This window comes from Ranitomeya variabilis, chromosome 5, assembly GCF_051348905.1.
Source record: "Ranitomeya variabilis isolate aRanVar5 chromosome 5, aRanVar5.hap1, whole genome shotgun sequence".
NCBI classification, from domain to species: domain Eukaryota; kingdom Metazoa; phylum Chordata; class Amphibia; order Anura; family Dendrobatidae; genus Ranitomeya; species Ranitomeya variabilis.
Window position 1 is genome coordinate 339,789,287 of NC_135236.1, and position 18,162 is coordinate 339,807,448.

At 45.3% G+C, this 18,162-nt stretch overlaps 1 protein-coding gene across 1 annotated transcript; it reads left to right on the forward strand.

The window, feature by feature from the left end:
• The first annotated feature begins 10,477 nt into the window (after positions 1-10,477).
• LOC143773655 (protein kinase C delta type-like) lies at positions 10,478-11,329 on the forward strand. The gene is made up of 2 exons (XM_077261046.1): positions 10,478-11,009; positions 11,139-11,329. The coding sequence occupies exons 1-2, from the start codon at positions 10,480-10,482 to the stop codon at positions 11,161-11,163; spliced, it is 555 nt and encodes a 184-aa protein (XP_077117161.1). The 5' UTR covers positions 10,478-10,479; the 3' UTR covers positions 11,164-11,329.
• Positions 11,330-18,162: the final 6,833 nt, after the last annotated feature.

Here is an 18,162-nt window from a genome sequence, read left to right on the forward strand (position 1 = left end):
ACAACCCGAGTTCTTTTTTGTCGGCTTACCCCCTCTGGGAGTACCGCTGAACTCTGTGTCTGTTGCTGCGTCTTACCCTGGTGAAGCTGATATCACCTCACTTCCTTCCGGTTGCTGTATTATGTATAATGAATATAGCCACGGATCCGGTATCCGTCTCTGCGCCTATTCTGGGTAGAGGTTATTGCTACCCGGTTCTCACAATGTCCTTTTTCTCTATTCCTCTTTTCTTACTATGGGTATTACGGGCCTATAATCCGTCATAGGGCTGTTAGGAGTTCAGTTATACGACTTCTCACTTTCAGCTCCTCAACCCAACTGCCAGTCCTTTTCTCAGACCAGAATAGATCAAGGGGAGTCTCTGGAGCTCCCCCTTCTGGCCGGAGATGGTAGTGCAGTCTTGCTATTTTAATATTTGTATTTGGTGTCAATAACCATTTTTGTGGCAAATACCCCTAGGGGTGCCACAATATTATCACTACCAAAGCAGGAAAGTTAGGGGATCATAAGAGAAAGTATAAAAAGGGGTAAAAATATATAATATAAATAAGTGTATGCAAAGCATAAGGCTCTGCCAAAATTGCACAAGTGAAATTGATGTAAACAGAGGTAAGTTACAAAGGGTTAAAAGATGTGAAAAAGGCAGAGCAACAATAGGGAAAAGTATAAAGTGAAAAGTATGGTCCCCAATAACACAGATAAAAATAGGTCTAAATGTGTCAACATACCATATGGCCATATAATAGAGAAAATAATTTTGTAGAAAGCTAATAATATCAATTATCAATTCATTAAATCAAATGATAAAATCCGTAACCTGATTGTCCACAAGCATCTATCATAATTAAATCAAGTCCATAAAGAGGTTCACAATCCCGGCTGTTCAACAGTCTATCAAGGCTCCATAATGTCTCATAGAAAAAAATAATAAAGAATTCACAGTCTAGCCAGAGACCATTTCTAGAGTTCATATATTCTGCAACAGATCCATGGAGTACAATAGCAGAGAAAAACAAGCTTGTTTGTAGGAAGACTTTCCTCCCCCAATTCTCCATCTCTTTATAGGATGAAAAATGTTCACAAAGTAGAAATCATCACATACATGGATATAGATAGGTGGATTAAAATCCAGCCTTCATGGCTGTATACTGCAGAGCAAACAAATATGAGTTAAAATCAATAAAAAAACACAAACCCACCTCCCAAAAGATGCCTCCATATTTCTAAAAAGGAACCAAATCCCAGATTTTCATTAAGCCTGGTCGGTACCCAATCTAAAAGTCCACTTGCTCTCACCGTAAGCGAGAGTTTTCTTGAGATCACCACTTCTCGGTCCCAAAAGAACTCTGAGAAGACTTGAATCCCTATGATGGAATTGTTGAAAATATCTTAGTAGGGTTTTAAATTGTTCAAGATCATCCTCTGTCCTAGATTTGTCCATGTCTCTTACATGTTCCTTGATACATACGTGAAGTTCTCTAGCAAGGAGACCAATGTAGATTTTCCCACCTGGACATCGGGCGTGATAGATCACCCATTAAATGGTGTCTGATGTCATATGTCTAATTTAATGACATTCCCCTGAAGGTAGCCCTCTCAGGTGTGTTCATAGTTGTCAATAATTGTGTCCTGTCCTGTTTATGAGACTAGGACACCTGCTGATTGTGCTATGTCTTCACATGTCAGTGTGGATGTAACGTCATAAGTCATCTGCACCACAAATAATATGGGAGTGAGTGGTGACATCTTACTCCTTTAATCCCCATTCTCCTGATGATGCCTGAGAGCGGGCGAAACATGTTGCAGGATTAATGTTTATAGATTTAGGGTGACAGGACCTGCATTACAATAACGGTGACAATCCGCCAGTATATAACTAATCGCTGACTGCAGCAGTAAATGGTACGGTGTATTCACTGCCTGTGACTGTGACACAATAGCACAAAGAAGCCGTAATAACAGGGTCATTTTCATTTATGGGGGTTTTAATTGTTTTCTTTGTGTTACATGTAAATAAAGCGATATTATAAAGAGGAAGAAGAAGATTTCGGTGACCCCAGAGATGAGCAGCAGTGACCCGTCCTTCCCATGGGTTGTGGTGGGATTACTGTAAATCACAGGTGATGGGTTATTGGGAACGGTACAACCTGTATTATATATAGCACTGATGGCTTTATTATATACTGCCCCAATATCACCATATTCCTGGTAAGAGGTAATAATTGGTAGAAAGTGTTGGTTATACAGAGAATATAAAAGCTCAGGAAGAGTTTACAGCTCCGTGTATTCTGTCCATGGGGTGCAGTAGAGCCGGCTGGGTGGCACTGGGGGTAATAGGTGCGCACCACTTTGGTGGAATAGACTCTTGGGAGAAATGATAAAGGGAAATTGGACATCGAGGAAATATGTGATAAGAAACATAGAAAAACTAATAAAAATATTAACTTTACAATACAAAAATAATGTAAGTTATAAAATGGAATGATGATGAAACACATAGAGGGATTAATAATTTAATAAATAAACCACTGGAAGTCGCCATGAAGTTCTCTGCCGTTCCTCTAGACTCTAAACTGTCACCCATGATGCCCACATCACAGTGTATAGGGCAGGAGCCGCTGTCTGGCAGGAGCCACCTGAGGGTTCCGTCACCTCTGGCCTCTGGTCACCTGCACACGACCAACTGCCGTTTACTTTCAACTGTCGGCTGAAGTGATTGGACCGAGGTCTACAGTCGGGAAGAGATTACGGAGAATGGCGACTACTGGACGAGGAGAAGAGAGCGAGAAGAGGAGCAGAGGCACGAGGAGAAGAGGAAGAGGGAAGAGGACAGCGTGACTGGATTAAAGAAGAAAAGGAGACGAGACAACAGCGGATTGGAGGAGCCAACACCTGGATGCAGCGGAGACCCTGGATCATCCGGCCCCTATGCCAGGCTTAACATCAGCCGCTTCAACATCCACCAGGTCCTAGGTAGAGGCACCTTTGGCAAAGTAAGGCCTACATATTTGTTATTTATTTGAAATCTGAGATTTTTCATATATCCCCATGTATTGTTCTCTGTTATCAGCCATGTCTTGCTTTGTTATTGCTCATTGTAGTGTTCTTCTGTGAGATGAGGTATAAGACATCACCATAGTTAGGGCTAGTGCTGCTATAACCTGGTAATCTTCTATACTGGAGGGTTCATCTCAGGGGTCACAGCTGTAGAGGGCAGGGGACATTGTTTTTTTTCTCCTATCAGGCTGCCATATTGTACATACATTTGTCTCTGTGTTTTTATTAAATCTAGATAATCAATGATATTTGGACCATACTAATGCCAACTCAATGCCTCTACTAATGCTTACTCTGTTTATTTTCATATGGTAACAGAGGAAAACCCTTTAAAAAGTCATCGTCATTTTAATTTTTATTTCATAAATCAATAGCAAACATGAAAATAAGCAGCTTTGTAATAATTCTAATCAGATAAATCTTCTTTCTCCACCAAGACTGATTTTTCATATTCTATATTCTCAATTTCTGGGTAAACTCTGTATTTAGTGAAGACAGATTGTTACATTACTGAGAGGAGATGACAGTTGGTGCCGATAATATTCTATGTAGTGGAGAGGAGGGGCTAAATGCAAAACTCCTCCCTCCTCCTCCCCCCTCCCTTCTGCATAGAATATTATCAGCATGAACTGTCATCTCCCCTCAGTAATGTAACAATCTGTCTTCACTAAATACAGAGTTTACCCAGGTACATAGAATTTTGAAAATAAGAAATCAGTCCTGGCAGAGAAAGAAGCCGATTTGGCTGATAAAATGTATTACAAAGTTAAATATTTTCATGTGTATTATTGTTTTATGAACTAAATATTAAAATGATGAATATTTATTAAGACCTCTCCATAGCCCATCCATGGAGCAGGCAGTGCATTGTTCTGATAGATAGATCTGCTCCTCTATATGGTCCTGGTCACTAGCAGACTGAGCGATCACTCAGTTTTCTCATGCGCCTTGTGGACTATAAAATCCAGATCCTTCCACCCCTGCAGATACCTTCTAAGTATTCTCCATTTGTGTTTTTCAGGTGGTCCTGGCATCTGTCCCCGGCAGTAACATCAACGTGGCCGTCAAAATGATCACCAAAAGGGACAACGAGGACACCATCTTGAGAGAGCGGTGGATACTCCTGGCGGCCAGACACCGCCCATTCCTGTGCCACCTCTATGCCGCACACCAGTCTCAGCACAGGGCATATTTCATCATGGAGTACCTGTCCGGTGGCAGCCTGGAGGATTTGATCAGGATGTGCGGCTGCCTGAACATCGGCAATGTGAGGTGAGAAAGCAGAGAATGTACCTAAAGGTGAACTAAGAGAAAGGGAAAAAACCTGAGGTCGGGGTGCAGCTAGGGGAGCACTGGCAGGGCATATATTTAGGGTGCTGGAAGCAGGAGGTGGGGTGCCATGGTATTTGGGGATTGCCAGAGAAGGATTTCATGACATTGATTCTGCACTCTGTTCTCTCCATCAGATTCTACACAGCAGAGATGGTAAGTGGCCTCCAGTTCCTCCACGGACACAACTGTTATGACCCCAATGGCAGAGGGTCTAGAAATAGTTACTAAGTCTGCAAACACAAAAACCAGCTCATAGGGCAGTGGTAACTGGGCTGACCATATATCTAATCCTAGCACCACAAATAACAGCAGCCGGGGAACGTGCCTACGTTGATTCTAGACGTCTCGCGCCAGCCGGAGAACTAACTAACCCTAGAAGGGAAAAGAAAGACCTTTCTTGCCTCCAGAGAAAAGACCCCAAAAAGTTGGATACAAGCCCCCAACAAATAACGGTGAGGTAAGAGGAAAAGACAAACGTAAGAATGAGCTAGGTATTTAGCAAAGAGAGGCCCACTAGCTAATAGCAGAATATAGTAAGATAACTTATATGGTCAGCAAAAACCCTATCAAAAATATCCACGCTGGAAATTCAAGAACCCCCGAACCGTCTAACGGCCCGGGGGGAGAACACCAGCCCCCTAGAGCTTCCAGCAAGGTCAGGAATCACATTTAGTACAAGCTGGACAAAAATGAGAGCAAGCAAATAACTGAAAAAACAAAGAAGCAGGACTTAGCTTAATTTTGCACGAACCAGGGCCAGCAGATAGGAGCAAACAAAAAGGATCTGATTACAACGATGCCAGGCACTGGACTAAGGATCCAGGAGGTTTATATAGCAACACCCCTGGACTAACGGCCCAGGTGGGTGCAAACTGAGGGAAGAAAATCCCAGAGTCATATCACTAGTAACCACCAGAGGGAGCCAAAAAGTCTAATTCACAACAGTACCCCCCCCTTAAGGAGGGGTCACCGAACCCTCACTACGACCACCAGGGCGATCAGGATGAGCAGCGTGAAAGGCACGAACTAAATCGGCCGCATGCACATCAGAGGCAACCACCCAGGAATTATCCTCCTGACCATAGCCCTTCCACTTGACCAGATACTGAAGCCTCCGTCTGGAGAGACGAGAATCCAAGATCTTCTCCACCACGTACTCCAACTCGCCCTCAACCAACACCGGAGCAGGAGGCTCAACAGAAGGAACCACAGGCACAACGTAGTGCCGCAACAAAGACCTATGGAACACGTTGTGAATGGCAAACGACACCGGAAGATCCAAGCGAAAGGACACTGGATTAAGAATTTCCAATATCTTGTAAGGACCGATGAAGCGAGGCTTAAATTTAGGAGAGGAGACCTTCATAGGAACAAATCGAGAAGACAGCCATACCAAATCCCCAACACGAAGTCGGGGACCCACACCGCGGCGGCGGTTGGCAAAACGCTGAGCCTTCTCCTGTGACAACTTCAAGTTGTCCACCACATGATTCCAGATCTGCTGCAACCTATCCACCACAGAATCCACCCCAGGATAGTCAGAAGGCTCCACATGTCCCGAGGAAAAACGAGGATGGAAACCGGAGTTGCAGAAAAATGGCGAAACCAAAGTAGCGGAACTAGCCCGATTATTAAGGGCAAACTCAGCCAATGGCAAGAAGGTCACCCAATCATCCTGATCTGCCAAAACAAAACACCTCAAATAAGCCTCCAGAGTCTGATTAGTTCGCTCCGTTTGTCCATTAGTCTGAGGATGAAAGGCAGACGAGAACGACAAATCAATGCCCATCCTAGCACAAAAGGATCGCCAGAACCTGGAAACAAACTGGGATCCTCTGTCAGACACAATATTCTCAGGAATGCCGTGTAAACGAACCACATTCTGAAAGAACACAGGAACCAGATCGGAAGAGGAAGGCAGCTTAGGCAAAGGCACCAAATGGACCATTTTAGAAAAGCGATCACATACCACCCAAATGACAGACATGCCCTGAGACACCGGGAGATCAGAAATGAAATCCATGGAAATGTGTGTCCAAGGCCTCTTCGGGACAGGCAAGGGCAAGAGCAACCCGCTGGCACGAGAACAGCAAGGCTTAGCTCGAGCACAAGTCCCACAGGACTGCACAAATGACCGCACATCCCGTGACAAGGAAGGCCACCAAAAGGACCTAGCCACCAGATCTCTGGTGCCAAAAATTCCCGGATGACCTGCCAACACCGAGGAATGAACCTCGGAAATGACTCTGCTGGTCCACTTATCAGGCACAAACAGTCTGTCAGGTGGACAAGAATCAGGTCTACCAGCCTGAAATCTCTGCAACACGCGTCGCAAATCAGGAGAAATGGCTGACAAGATAACTCCCTCTTTAAGAATACCAACAGGTTCTACGACTCCAGGAGAGTCAGGCACAAAGCTCCTTGAAAGAGCATCAGCCTTCACATTCTTTGAACCTGGTAAATACGAGACCATAAAGTCAAAACGGGAGAAAAACAATGACCAGCGGGCCTGTCTAGGATTCAGGCGTTTAGCAGACTCGAGATACATCAAATTTTTGTGATCAGTCAGGACCACCACACGATGCTTAGCACCCTCGAGCCAATGACGCCACTCCTCAAATGCCCACTTCATGGCCAGCAACTCCCGATTGCCAACATCATAATTCCGCTCAGCAGGCGAAAACTTCCTAGAGAAGAAAGCACATGGTCTCATTACCGAGCAACCAGGGCCTCTCTGTGACAAAACGGCCTCTGCCCCAATCTCAGAAGCATCCACTTCGACCTGAAAGGGAAGCGAGACATCAGGCTGGCACAAAACAGGCGCCGAAGTAAACCGGCGCTTCAACTCTTGGAACGCCTCCACGGCTGCAGGAGCCCCGTTAGCAACATCAGAACCTTTCTTGGTCATATCCGTCAAAGGTTTAACAACGCTAGAAAAATTAGCGATAAAACGACGGTAGAAGTTAGCAAAACCCAAGAACTTCTGAAGACTCTTAACTGACGTGGGTTGAGTCCAATCATGAATAGCTCGGACCTTAACTGGGTCCATCTCCACAGCAGAAGGGGAAAAAATAAACCCCAAAAAGGGAACCTTCTGTACTCCAAAGAGACACTTTGAGCCCTTAACAAACAACGCGTTCTTACGCAAAACCTGAAACACCATCCTGACCTGCTCCACATGTGAGTCCCAATCTTCAGAGAAAACCAGAATATCATCCAGATAAACAATCATAAATTTATCCAGATACTTCCGGAAAATATCATGCATAAAGGACTGAAACACTGAGGGAGCATTAGAGAGCCCAAAAGGCATCACCAAGTACTCAAAATGACCTTCGGGCGTATTAAATGAAGTCTTCCATTCATCTCCTTGCTTAATGCGCACAAGGTTGTACGCACCACGTAGATCTATCTTGGTGAACCACTTGGCACCTTTAATCCGGGCAAACAAGTCCGACAACAGAGGCAAAGGATACTGAAATTTAACAGTGATTTTATTCAGAAGCCGATAGTCAATACAAGGTCTCAAAGATCCGTCCTTCTTGGCCACAAAAAAGAATCCCGCACCAAGAGGGGAAGAGGATGGATGGATATGCCCCTTCTCCAGAGACTCCTTGATATACGAACGCATTGCGGCATGCTCAGGTACAGACAGATTAAATAATCTTCCCTTAGGAAATTTACTACCTGGGATCAAATCTATGGCGCAGTCACAGTCCCTATGAGGAGGCAGAGCACTGGATCTGGACTCGCTGAATACATCCTGATAATCAGACAAATACTCAGGAACTTCCGAAGGAATAGAGGAAGCAATAGACACCGGCGGGGAATCAGCATGAATTCCCTGACAGCCCCAACTTGACACAGACATTGCCTTCCAATCCAAGACTGGATTGTGGGTCTGTAACCATGGCAGACCCAAAACGACCAAATCATGCATTTTATGCAGAACAAGAAAACGAATCACCTCCCGATGTTCAGGAGTCATGCACATGGTTACCTGCGTCCAAAACTGCGGTTTATTTTCTGCCAATGGCGTAGCATCAATACCTCTAAGAGGAATAGGATTTACCAACGGTTCAAGAACAAAACCACAGCGCTTGGCAAATGACAGATCCATAAGACTCAGGGCAGCACCTGAATCCACAAACGCCATAACAGGGTAAGAAGACAATGAGCAAATTAAAGTCACAGACAAAATAAATTTAGGTTGCAAATTACCAATGGCGACAGGACTAACAACCCTTGTTAGGCGTTTAGAGCATGCTGATATAACATGTGTAGAATCACCACAGTAAAAACACAACCCATTCTGACGTCTATGATTTTTCCGCTCATTTCTAGTCTGAATTCTATCACATTGCATTAAATCAGGTGTCTGTTCAGACAACACCACCAGAGGATTAGCGGTTTTGCGCTCCCGCAAACGCCGGTCAATTTGAATAGCCAGCGCCATGGAATCATTCAGACTTGTAGGAATGGGGAAACCCACCATCGCATTCTTAATGGCTTCAGAAAGGCCATTTCTGAAATTTGCGGCCAGAGCACACTCATTCCACTGAGTAAGCACGGACCATTTCCGAAATTTTTGGCAATACACTTCAGCTTCATCCTGGCCCTGAGAAATAGCCAGCAAGGCTTTTTCTGCCTGAACTTCAAGATTGGGTTCCTCGTAAAGCAATCCGAGCGCCAGAAAAAACGCATCAATATTTGCCAATGCCAGATCTCCTGGCGCTAGCGAGAAAGCCCAATCCTGAGGGTCGCCCCGTAAAAAAGAGATAACAATTTTAACTTGCTGAGCTGAATCTCCAGATGAACGGGGTCTCAGAGAAAGAAACAATTTACAATTATTCCTGAAATTCCTAAACCTAAATCGGTCTCCAGAAAACAGTTCAGGAATAGGTATTTTAGGTTCAGACATAGGACTACTGGTAACAAAATCTTGTATGCCCTGCACACGAGCAGCAAGCTGGTCTACACTTGTAATCAAGGTCTGGACATTCATGTCTGCAGCAAGCACAAGCCACTCAAAGGTAAAGGGGAGGAAGAGAGGAAAGAAAAAAAAAAAAAACTCAGAATTTCCTTTCTTATAATCCCACTTCTGCAATGCATTAACATTCAATGTTGGCCTGGCATACTGTTATGACCCCAATGGCAGAGGGTCTAGAAATAGTTACTAAGTCTGCAAACACAAAAACCAGCTCATAGGGCAGTGGTAACTGGGCTGACCATATATCTAATCCTAGCACCACAAATAACAGCAGCCGGGGAACGTGCCTACGTTGATTCTAGACGTCTCGCGCCAGCCGGAGAACTAACTAACCCTAGAAGGGAAAAGAAAGACCTTTCTTGCCTCCAGAGAAAAGACCCCAAAAAGTTGGATTCCATCCCCCAACAAATAACAGTGAGGTAAGAGGAAAAGACAAACGTAAGAATGAGCTAGGTATTTAGCAAAGAGAGGCCCACTAGCTAATAGCAGAATATAGTAAGATAACTTATATGGTCAGCAAAAACCCTATCAAAAATATCCACGCTGGAAATTCAAGAACCCCCGAACCGTCTAACGGCCCGGGGGGAGAACACCAGCCCCCTAGAGCTTCCAGCAAGGTCAGGAATCACATTTAGTACAAGCTGGACAAAAATGAGAGCAAGCAAATAACTGAAAAAACAAAGAAGCAGGACTTAGCTTAATTTTGCACGAACCAGGGCCAGCAGATAGGAGCAAACAAAAAGGATCTGATTACAACGATGCCAGGCACTGGACTAAGGATCCAGGAGGTTTATATAGCAACACCCCTGGACTAACGGCCCAGGTGGGTGCAAACTGAGGGAAGAAAATCACTAGTAACCACCAGAGGGAGCCAAAAAGTCTAATTCACAACACACAACATCGTCCACCGGTAAGCAGAACTTTCCTCCTTCTCTCTGTCCCCTTTACAAGCTGTAGATATGGCCCCCCGGCTTCCCTGGTGTCCCGCCGCCTATTCTGCCGTATTTTGTAGTGACCCATTTTCCATCTCTTGTATCACTGGACAGATTTCTTATTTTGTTTTCTTCTTTCATTGCAGTGACATAAAGCCTGATAACATCATGTTGGATGCAGATGGCCACATCCGTATCATCGACCTTGGGCTTGCCCAAGATGGCGTCTCCTCCTCCAAAAACATCTCTGGAGTGACGGGCACTTTCCATTACATGGCCCCTGAGGTGCATCGTAGAAAACGGTATGGCGCAGCAGTGGACTGGTGGAGCCTGGGGATTGTGGTGTCCAGGATGGCAGCAGGGCGATATCCATTTTACAACGGCCCAGTCAAGCAAATGGCTTTCAAATCCATCATCAACGAGAAGCCAAAATTTCCAACTTGGCTTGATGCTGACGTGAAACATCTCATCAAGAAGCTGCTGCGCAAAGACCCTCAGACACGCCTGGGTGTGAGCGGGAACATCAGAGAGCATCCATTCTTTACCACCATCGGCTGGGAGGATCTGGAGGAAAGGAGAGGAGAGCCACCATTTACACCATTCAGGCCAGTTCTGGAGAACCACCATCTGCAGTGGCCGGAGCACACAGTCCTTCACCCCGTGGCCGGATTTACGTACGTGTCACCAAGCTGGACCCGGTAAGTATCTCCTCCTCTGGGGATAACACTCATCAGGTGCTGTTCTCTCATTGTGGTAATCATCATCATCATCGATCTTACCTTTTTTCACTTTTTCTGACAGTGACTTTATGCTTCTATTTTTCTTAGGTGGATGAAAAGATCTGGACTGTGAAAGAATTCACGACCATCTGGTGAGTGACCGATGTACACACAGGACACCTATTATGTCAGTACATTGTATCTGATGTTATATAGCAGAATGGTTCATTATAAAGACCATTCCCCTAATATAACATAAGATCCGGTAGATAGATTTCCTGTCTTCCTCTTATGTCTTGCAGGATGAGCCCGTTCCAACTGCCCAGAACTTCATGCCTCCTGACCCGTGCCTCACGTCTCTGCTGCTGTACGTCACCTCGTCTGCCCTTCAACATCATCTCTCTCTATACCATCTTCATGCCGGACCACTGCCATTGCTGCCCCAGACCCTTGACCTCCTGGGCTGGCATCTAACATCCCTCCAGCCCGAAGATCTTCTACCCCAGGAGCGGCCTGTGCTAAGTTTCCATCTGGTGAGTTCAGGAACAATAGTCACACCTTTCAGTCCTGGGGCCGCTGAGCAGCAGCATGTAAGGAGCGGCCATTATCCCTGAACTCACCTTAGCACAGGCCTGGTAAGTATCGCACCCATCACACATCACCCACACTACATGGTCAGTGCAGGTCCCCACACTACATCATCAGTACAGGCACACACATAGCACACAGTACATATCAGCACATAGATGTAGGACATAGATCGGCTTCTGATCCTGAGATTTAATCTGATCGCTATATTTGGGGTCAGGAAGGAATTTTTCCCCCTATTATGAGGACAATTGGCCCATTCCTCATAGGGGGTTTTCGCCTTCCTCTGGATCTACACGGCCTTAAATAGGTTTAGTATAATAGATTAATAAGTAGAATCACACACTAGTAGCACAAAAAAAGTTATAATAAAATAAAATGTTCTTATTTTAAAAGAAAAAATAGTTCCTATAAATAATAATTAGTCCAAGTAAAGAAACATATATATTGTTTTACATGACAGGTATATTACACAGGTTAGGTACATTACACAGGTTAGGTATCAGCCTTTGATCTTGGGATTCATTCTGATCGCCATATTTGGGGTCAGGAAGGAATTTTTCCCCCTGATATGAGGATAATTGGCCGATTCCTCACAGGGGGTTTTCGCCTTCCTCTGGATCAACACGGCCGATACATACATTTAGTGTCATAGGTTAATAAGTAAGTGCACACTTTTAGAGCATAAAAAGATACAAAATAAAATATTATTAGTTGAAAAAATGTTTCCTAACCAAATATAGACATAAATTAGTCCAAACATGCTACCAGATTAGTAGGAAGAAAATAATACAACACATTTTTTTACTTTAATCTCATCGGTTCATTATCAGCCCTTGATCCTGGGATTTATTCTGACCGCCATACTTTATTTGGGGTCAGGAAGGAATTTTCCCCCCTGATATGAGGATAATTGGCCGATTCCTCGCAAAGGGGTTTTCGCCTTCCTCTGGACCAACACGGCATAGATAGGTTTAGTAAAATAGAATAAATAAGTAGCTTCTAATGTTTATAATAAAAAATATATAATTTATGTAAAATAATAATATAATATTTTGGATTTACAATAATATAGTCGACACGAATATAAACGTAAATTAGCCGAAAAATAGAAATTACTTTTATATTTTTATATAATAAACATTTATATAATAATATAATAATAATAATTTTAAATAATATATATTTTTTACATTAAACTTACGTATACACATTAGCTATGAGCCCTTGATCCTGGGATTCATTCTGATCGCCATATTTGGGGTCAGGAAGGAATTTTCCCCCCTAATATCAGGATAATTGGCCGATTCCTCACAGGGGGTTTTCGCCTTCCTCTGGACCAACACGGCCCATAGATAGATTTAGTCTGATAGATGAATAATTTACACATATACGTGATATATAATATATAATAACCTCATCTATAAATAAAATCTTCTTCTTACCCCTATACCTTTGTGTTGTCTTTACTCCATTGCTCGGCCATGTAGTCATTATTATACTGCCCCCTATGTCTGGTGGGCGCATACAGCAGTGTCCCCCACACTCCAGGCCTCACGGCCCCAACACATCATGGTGTCAGGATTTCCTTCGTATTTCTCGGGGGAGAGAACCTGCGGCAGCTTCTGAGGCCTCGATAATAATTCCATCCTCAGTGCAAAATGAAGGAAATCCTGACACCATGATGTGTTGGGGCCGTGAGGACTGGAGTTTGGGGATCAATGTCACACATGAGATAAAGCTGGATGAGCCCCGATATCGTTATATCCAATGGGGATAAATCAGGTAATTGCTCTGATTCCTGGGAGTGTCAGGTCCAGAGCAGGAGACTCTGGGGCATTTCTCCATTTCCGCTAATAAATGAGAACACTGAGCCGCTCCGTCCTCTATTACCTCAGAACTTCCTAACAGGACAGAGAAGAATGGGTTTCCTATACCAGACTCCCATATCATAGACAGCCAGTCTGATTACATCCTCCAGAAAAGATTAATGAAGAAGGAGAATCCCCTGCAGAGAGGCGTCCACAGCAAGAGATGTGATAGTAACAGCTTTTGTGTCATTTCCTAGTGATCTGTATCTGGAAATAAAGGATGACAATCAAAATGGCCGCCATTATCACTCCATCAGGGGACATCACTAAGCTTTCATACACCCTGAACAGTACATGGTGTAATGACACATCCCCTCACATTACCACTGTTACAGAGGTGCCATAAAGCTCTCATAGATCCATGGTCAGCATGAGGGGTAGGCAGACTTGGCATCTGCCTAGTACTCTCACTCCTCCAGGGGCCCCTAGCCAGTGGTATACCGTTAATAGCAGCATACCACGCAGCCGCTAATACCGGCACACCATGATGCCACTATGGGATCCGTGGGTCAGGGGATGCCGATAGTTGAAAGCAATGATAGAGGCGAGAGCGTCATCTGAAGCTCCCTCTCCCATCATTCCCCTCTATTTCTGACGCAGTGGGTACGCGATGACGTCAATTAATCACGCACCATGCTATGCCGGGCAGTGGAGCTGCTGAGACACTCTGCAGCAGCGGGGGAACTAGGAGGAGAGGTGAGTATTGTATTTTTTTTTCATATAGTAGTGAGTACGTGCAGCCATAATACTGCAGGACAGTTGGGCTACATGATACTCTATGGGGTGGCTGCATTATATGCTATGGCAGTGTTCCCCAACTCCGGTCCTCAAGAGCCACCAACAGGTCATGTTTTCAGGTTTTTCTTAGTATTGCACAAGTGATGGAATTATTGCCTGTGCAGGTGATGCAATTATTACCTCTTCAATATTAAGGAAATCCTGAAAACATGACCTGTTGGTGGCTCTTGAGGACCAGAGTTGGGGAACACTGCTCTATGGGGTGCCTACATTATACTCTATGCAGTGGCTGCATTATACTCTGAGGGGGGATGCATTATACTCTGAGGGGGCTCCATCATACTCTATCAATGACTATGACTATGGAGTGCATTATCCTTTATGGGGGCTGCATTACACTCTATCGTACTATGGGGAGTGCATTATACTATATGCACTATATGGAACCTGCATTATACTGTATGGAAGGCTATGGGGAATGCATTATACTATATGAAGAGCTATGGGGTGGATTGCACTACATGAAGGACTATGGGGTGGTGCATTATACAATATTGAGGACTAAAATTAGTGTACTATACTATTTGGAGGACTGAGGAGTGTATTTGTCACAACTCTGTTGTCGGGTGTCCTGGGACCAGGGGCTCATTCCCTGTCCCTAACACTAGGGGCCCCTAGCTTGCCCTGTTCCCCAGGTTACTTCTGATGATGAAGATTTACTGTCGCTGAAATTCAGCTGTTTGCAGAGGTGATGCAGAGATTAAAATCAAATTTTTTGTTGCGAATACTGTGCTCCTACCACACTATCTGAGTAACATGACTGGGAAAAAGCAAGGCAGTGGTGGAAGGGGAATTAGACTTGGTGTTCAAGGTGTATGTTGGGTAGGTGGTAATGTTTGTAAAAGCACTAGTGAACCAACGTCACGTACTATGCAAAGACAACTGACAACTTCTGTTACTGGACGAGCTACTCCTCTACCTTTATTTGGCAGATGCACAGCGGTACGCCTTGTTGATGAGGTCCAGAAAGAGCATGTGCTCGAGTGGATGGCAAGCGCAGCTTCAAGTGGCCTCTTCTCCACCTCTACATCACACCCAGTACAGTCCACAGTGGTGGCAACCAAATTCCCCATGCTTTCCCCCTCGTCCCAACTCTTCAACCGTTCAACTGACTGTACGGAACCACAAATGGGTGAGTCTGAAGAGCTGTTCACACATTCTTTGCCAGGGTCATCAGAAGTGTACTCAAAAGCTTCACAAAGTCAAGAAGAGGAAATTTGCACCAATGCCCCCAATTTTTTTTAGCTTGGATCTGGGGCCGGATGAAGTAGGGTCCGAACAGCATCCTGACCCTCGTCATCAGACGTTAACCCCTGGGGAGGAGGTGATCCTGATGAGATTCAGATATCTGAGGCTCATGCGGACTATACTGTGCTGTCAGGTCAGGAAGAGAAGGAGGGTGACTCCAAGAGTGAGGTATTTGATAACACAGAGAATGATGATGATGAGGTGTTACATCCCAGTTGGTGTGAACATAGCGGCACACAGCTAAGTAATTCATTTGTGGAGGAAGACGAAAAAAGTGATGCAGCCTCGATGAGCAATGCATCCTCAGACAAAACTGTGGCTGCGACCAGGAGTGTTCACGGGCCTGCATCTCGGGTGGCAAGGGGTGGCAAGGGTTGCCTAGCCTGGGCCTTTTTTGACACTGCAAAGTATGAGCCAACTCACGTAATCTGCCAACTTTGCAAAAAAAAAAAAAACTGAGTCGAAGTAAAAAGTGCAATAATTTGACTACTACATGTATGAAACTTCACATGCACAGTCTACATGCTTTACTGTAGGAATCTTACTGCGCAAAAATGTGGACCAGCGGACCTCAACAACAATCAGCTGCTCCATCAATCACATCTGCTGCTTTTTACTCCTCTGTTACTGTGCCAACTATGGAGACTCATGTCTTCGACCGCAGAACCTCGGGTTCTTTACCCGTTCCAGTCATGCTGACTGAGAGCCGCCGTAAGCTGTAATGGAAGTGGACATGCCTGCTGTTTTTGACAGATCTAAGAGAATGAGCGCACCACAACTTTCTCCATCCACCATAACATGTCACGCTCTTGCCATGACTGGGTGGTGTGAGCATGGGATTGTGGCCCCACTGTGCCACAAACCAGACTACCCTGGAAGGGGTGTGACTAAGCAGCTACCTTGGTGTTCACTGGAGCCTCTGATGGTAAGGTCAGGCTTGTGCTGCAGGTAGCTGCCAGGTACCACTCCAGGGAGGTGTCTGGCTGTAGCAGCTGATCCCACTGAGGGACAAAACACAAGTGACATGTGCGAGCAAGTACGGATAGGCATGACTGGTACTCTGGTAGGCATGGCTGGCACTCTGGCAGTCAGGTGTGGATGGCACTCTGGCAGGCAGGCGGGCACGGCTGACACTCTGGAAGGCAGGCGGGCATGGCTGGCATGCATGTGGGCACAGAACACACTGAAGGAATCGGGATGGTAATGGGTAGGGCAGGAACACCGGCAGGTACGAGTAGGGAACAGATAGGATCCAGTTCAGACTGAAGGGGCAGGAACTGTTAGGAAGCAGTTCAGACTTGAGGGACAGGAGCTGCTTTAGGAGACACAGGAACACAGGCAGGAATCAGTAGGATAAGGGAGCAGGTAGGAACCAGTTCAGACTGGAGAGACAGGAACTGGTAGGAACCAGTACAGACTAACGGGACAGGAGCTGCAGGGAGCGGAGCGGGAGCAAAGAGCAGAGCCACAGGATGAGGAGCAAAGAGCAGAGCTGCAGGATGCGGAGCAAAGAGCAGCACCGCTGGTTGCGGTGCAAAGAGCAGAGCCGCAGGATGTAGAGCAAAGAGCAGAGCAGTAGGATGCAGAGCAAAGAGCAGAGCCACAGGTTGCAGAGCAAGAGCAGAGCCACATGCTGCGGAGCAAAGAGCAGAAGGAATGAACACAAGGAAACACACAGTGGGATAGGAAAGGCTACATACAGGGATACAAACGGACACAGGTATAGGACTTAGTTCAGACAGGGTCAGGTACGGGATAAGGTACAGGAACAAGGATTCAGACCAGGGTATGCTACCCCCTGGGAAGACAGAAATGAGTGACATGGGATACAGGTACAGGCCAGGGTACAAAGCCCCCTGGGTGGCAAAAACAAGAGACATAGCAAGACAGGACCTGGCAACTCAGCAGCAAGGCACTAACTGAGAAAATACGTTGCTCAGGCATCCCCCTAGGGATGGGGATGCCTTTTTATTGTAAGATGACATCAAGCCCACGGCTTAGTAATGGAAAGGTGCTGGGACACAATGATGGACAGGTATGGGTATATTGTTGGTTTATTATTTTACTTTTATTACAGGAGATCGAGGGTGTCAGGGAATTAGGTGTGACAGGAAGTATGGTTTAATTTAGAACATTAAAGGAGTATGTGTCTTTATTTCAACTAAAGGATTTGTACTGGGTGTCTGTGTTTTATTAACAATGTGACTAAGGGGTTAGTAATGGGGGCGTCTTATTGACACCTCTCTATTATTAACCTTGGGGCTTGCTGTCACAAAGCTGACATCAACCCCCACAACAATTACCCCACTTGCCTCCACTACAAGGCAAGTGGGAAGAGCAAAGCTAAGTGCCAGAATTGGCGTATCTTAGAGATGTGCCTTTTCTGGGGCAGCTGAGTGCTGATGTTTTTAGCCAGGAGGGGGGGCAATATCCATGGCCCCTTCTTAGGCTATTAATATCAGCCTGCAGCTGTCTGCATAGCCTTTGCTGGCTGTTAATTCTAAGGGGACCCCACGTCATTTTTTTTAGGCTCCTCTATTTTAATAGCCAGTAAAGGCTAAGTATACAGTTGCGAGCTAATATTAATAGCCTGGGAAGCTGCGTGGGTATTACCCCCTTCCCAGGCT

Excerpts from the sequence above, each read along its gene's own strand:
- LOC143773655 (XM_077261046.1), top strand. The coding sequence starts at position 10,480 with ATGTTGGATGCAGATGGCCACATCCGTATCATCGACCTTGGGCTTGCC. Across the intron at positions 11,010-11,138 it reads GTGTCACCAAGCTGGACCCG|GTGGATGAAAAGATCTGGAC; the intron begins GTAAGTATCTCC and ends TATTTTTCTTAG.